Source organism: Trichoplax adhaerens, genomic scaffold (genome assembly GCF_000150275.1).
Source record: "Trichoplax adhaerens TRIADscaffold_6 genomic scaffold, whole genome shotgun sequence".
In the NCBI taxonomy this organism is placed as follows: Eukaryota; Metazoa; Placozoa; class Uniplacotomia; order Trichoplacea; family Trichoplacidae; genus Trichoplax; species Trichoplax adhaerens.
In genome coordinates this window covers 3,621,805-3,626,190 of record NW_002060948.1, presented here as the reverse complement: position 1 = coordinate 3,626,190, position 4,386 = coordinate 3,621,805, and the positions used below count along the sequence as shown (strand labels likewise).

General features: G+C 31.2%; 1 protein-coding gene across 1 annotated transcript; it reads right to left on the bottom strand.

The window, feature by feature from the left end:
• Positions 1-537: 537 nt before the first annotated feature.
• TRIADDRAFT_57516 (uncharacterized protein) lies at positions 538-4,095 on the bottom strand (the record flags this gene model as incomplete). The annotated part of the gene is made up of 8 exons (XM_002113361.1): positions 538-1,108; positions 1,243-1,321; positions 1,652-1,926; positions 2,280-2,443; positions 2,686-2,848; positions 3,102-3,158; positions 3,676-3,734; positions 4,000-4,095. 8 exons carry the CDS (start codon positions 4,093-4,095, stop codon positions 538-540), a joined length of 1,464 nt encoding a protein of 487 aa, XP_002113397.1.
• Positions 4,096-4,386: the final 291 nt, after the last annotated feature.

Below are 4,386 nucleotides of genomic sequence, written 5' to 3'. Positions count from 1 at the left end.
GCTATCATATAATATCCAGAGCAAAAATATTTTACATCATCAATAACATAACAAGATTATTAATAAAGAACTACGCGGATATGATGTAAATTTTTTTTTTAAATCAGCAGCCCAGCATGAAAGTTCTCGATGATATTAGAAGAAACAAGCTTCAAAAATTCTATTATTACTGACATAAATTTCAATCAACTTATTATAAGTAGTTTGAGGATCATATTGGATGAGCTAATATACTTAATAGTTTAGGTTATAGCGAATCGTTATCATTTTTCAATTGTAAATAATTCTATAGATAGACTATCGCAGTTAGGCGGTGAATCTATTTAGAATATTGAATCGAATTAGAAGATAGGAATTATATTAAAAGCGCCATTTTTCGAGTAGTTACAGTACCAGAGAGCTATTATATCTACCACTACATTGTGCGCCATCGGGAATTGACTTTAATCGTCACGAATTTATATCAATCATGAAAACTGCAGTCACTCAGGACAGTATTTGGACATACACACACCATAACTTATTATAGCTATCATTTTAAAATTGGACTGCATTTTGACTTTCGAGGTCTTGTACAGCAGTAATTTGTTGAGCTGGTACCGGGTTGTCAATTTCTTTACTTGACTCAAAGTAACTATTATAGGCGACACTATGATCAGTAATTTTCGACGTATGAGCAACTGATTGAGATCCAATATTAGTCTTAATCGTGTGCTTGCCAGAAAATTCAGATGCGGAGGTAGAGATTTTTCCGTAACCGAATAATTCCAAGTATTTGTTTCGAACTTCTTTCTTAGCAACACAATACAGGAAAAACAGTAGTGTACCTTGTAATTGTGATAGGACGATAAATATTCCACCGAAAACATCTTTGGCTTCACCTTCGCTAGCTAATTCAACTGCCGAGAATAGCCATGCTAAACCAAATGCTGTAACCAACGCCATAAGTGATATAACTTGAGCAAACGTAACGCCTTGATTGCGCTCTCGTGATAATCGACGAATTAATTGAAATATTATTAGAAAGATGATCAAATTAATACCAGACAGGACAAGAACAGGCATAAGAAATAAGGTTGTTTCCCAAGTGCCATCTGTAAGCCAACAACTGTACAAAGAAAATGGCAACAAGATATTAAAAAATCATCGACGAAACATTTTCGGATGGAGTTTATTCAATTCCATGATCGATATAAGTTAATTAGAATATTGTAGAGTTAATTTAAGCTTAAGGAGACTTACAAGCTACCAGTGTGATAAATTACTGATGCGTTACTACTATCAAGAGTTATTCCAACCATGGTCAAAGTTCCAGGAATGCCTATAGGAAAATAGAGGATAGTATCACAGTTTTTAGTCCGTGGTCAATTTTTAAAAGCAATTTTATAAAAGAAAATTCGTTTTCGTAAAATCTATATATACGCTACATTATTATTTTATTCATAACTAGCCGATCTCCTATGCTCAACCAACAGTTATTATAGTTTTCAATCAATAATTATAATTGATAAGAGACTCTATGAAAGTCGCAGTATAGACTAACAAGCTGCGATCGCAACAAGGTTACTAAGTATAGTCAACTATTATCATCATTAAATGCTTCTATAAACACAAAGGTATGGATTTCATTAGGCTCCATTGATTCACTTACCAAATCCAGCTGAACAACTAAATAGCATAAATTTGAAGTTAGAAATTTGATTTACTTCAGAATAGACGCGAATCAAGTCAAAGTAGAAGTGGAAAGCTAATATTGTCATCCACATTATAGCTGATAATAAGGTAAAATGGAGTAGGATTCCGATAGCTTTGCAAAGTGGTTCGTTCGAATTTGAAGTTTGGACAAAAAAGTTAAATACTTGATAAATAGCAATAGAGATGCAGATGAAACAAATTATTTGGTTTGCTCTTTTTTGACGGATAGATCTATTTGAAGGTTGGAAAAACGGATAAGTTTATCAGTTAGCTTCGATAGTCTATATTGTACTTGCAAAATACATATAGCATAAAAGTCAAAGTTTAACATAAATTAAACGTAGCTAGTAGTAAATAAGATTATGTGCAGTAAGTGCTAATAGACTATTACATATATTTAACTCTCAAAGGCTTTAAGAATATTGCAAAAATATTAGATACTTTAAACAGGCTTGTCATGTTTAGTTTAGGGTGATTGGTAAAGTACTGTATTTTCATACTAGGCTGGGCTTCTCTAACAAAAGGACGAAATGCCTCCAGATAAAAAATTTTTTAGCATCCAATAAAGGTAAAATGAGACCTACCTAAAAATAATATAGGTTATAAATGTTAGAATACAACCGGCCAATGATATTCCTCCAAGAACTTGAGATGTAATTCTCATGGCACTTTGAAATGGTCTGACCGTAGGAAGAGTAATATTTCCGGAAGCGTTAGTTGGTGATGGGCTGGTAAAACCAATCGGTTTCTAAAGCATATTGCGAAGAAATTTATGGACTATAATTATTTAATCGACCTGACATTGACATTAGAGATAGATGGTTTACTACTATTCGAATAAACGCAAGTTTCAAATGGTTTAATTATTCAATTTACGAGTATCATCGCTACGAAAAAATAAAACTTTATATTGTTTACCATACTCTTTCAAATACGGTACCTATCGAATGACAAATTTCAAGAATTTTTTTCCATAAAATTGCTACTTACGTCCACTTTAAGCTCAAATTCAGATCCATTACGATAGACTTCGAATGGCCCTATTTTACCATATTCTATGGCTCGATTCCATGTATTCACTAATTTCTGTTTAGAAAATCCTTCACTGGTATTGCCTTTATAGGATAAAACAGCAATTTGCCGTGGAAGTAATCTAGCAATAGAATAGAATTTATTTCACTCATACAGATTTAATTAACATTTTATTTTAATAGAACTATCGATCCATACATCTCTTGCGCTTAATTTTGAACTAATGTAATTTAAAAATATCAATTTTAGTTTTGAAGTAAGATAAAATTCATTATAAGCTACATCATTGAGTGCCTCTAAATTAATAGTAACATTCTAATCAACACATTTCAAGTTACACATCTGTATATTTTTTTGCTTATTTCGATTCTAACCTGCAAGTTTCATTCATTCCAGTCGGTGTTTGAACCAAATAGCAATATTCTATAGTTCTATAATAGGATAATTCAATAAAAAAATGATCGAACTGATACTATCGTTATGATATTTGATCTATAATTCTATTTCTTTCAAGGTTTAGTAGTAATCACTTGTAATGACCACTTTATCTGTGTATATATTCTCTTGTTTATGCCGTAAATACTATTGGTAAATTTTATTATATGTTGGTTGGATTGAATGATTCTTTGTCTCTATCCTATCATATTTATTCATGCGGCACTGATAGTAAAAATTAACCAGAGAGAAAATAATCCACTACTGGTAGTAGGCAATATCCTATTGGATTACGGTTTCATTAGAAACAAAGTGTAGCGCTATATGTATATGCAAGGCAATAATGCCGTGATATTTTATATTCTGTCTATCTCTAAAGATCGGTAAATGACGATTACTTAATGATTAAAATTGCTTAGATTTTTCTTTTTGAATGCATTATCAGCTAGATAGAGGTCATTTCATTCGAGAATAAATTGTATAGCAAGAATACAGTAAATTGACTCAACTTACCGGATCGCCCATGTAGAAACCTTATGATTTCCAGGAACTCCAAGAAATAATGTTGTCAACTAAAAACGAATTGATTCATTTAAGTTTTATATGAGCCATAAATTAATCCTTGCTAATTTTCAGTAAGCGATATAGTAATAAGTACTGAATGTCTCTGATTGTTTTACTAATAGCAGTACAGTATTGGTAATCTTAACGGATAAAAAATAATTATGAGAAATTAATGATATCTTAGCGTGGATATTAACCGAGATTTTTATTGTCTCTAGACACCCTATCCTTGCCTTGTTATAGGTATTATTAATCTACTGTATTTTAACTTACGCTCTCTCCAATATCTCTGCTTAAATTCTTTTTAGCTGCACTAAAGAAGTTTCCGTAAGCTGAAATCCATGGTCTATTTAAAATAGCTAAACGCATGACTGAATTTCCTGTAAATTCATATTGTTGGCCGCAAGATAGATATACAAGACCTAAATAAGTATAATTTAGTATAGCATTTTAGATCAGATCGATCACATTTTAAATATTAGCTTTATAGTAGGTCGCTTAAAATAAATTTATCAGGTAAATAAAAGAAAGAAATTTAGAATTCATATTCTTCAATCATTATAAGCAGTAGGAATTTATTTCTACTTTGACTTAAATTATTTTGTACCGAGTGAGATAAGATGATTTCGAGTATCATTTTTAATTAAGAAAGGTGAAAAA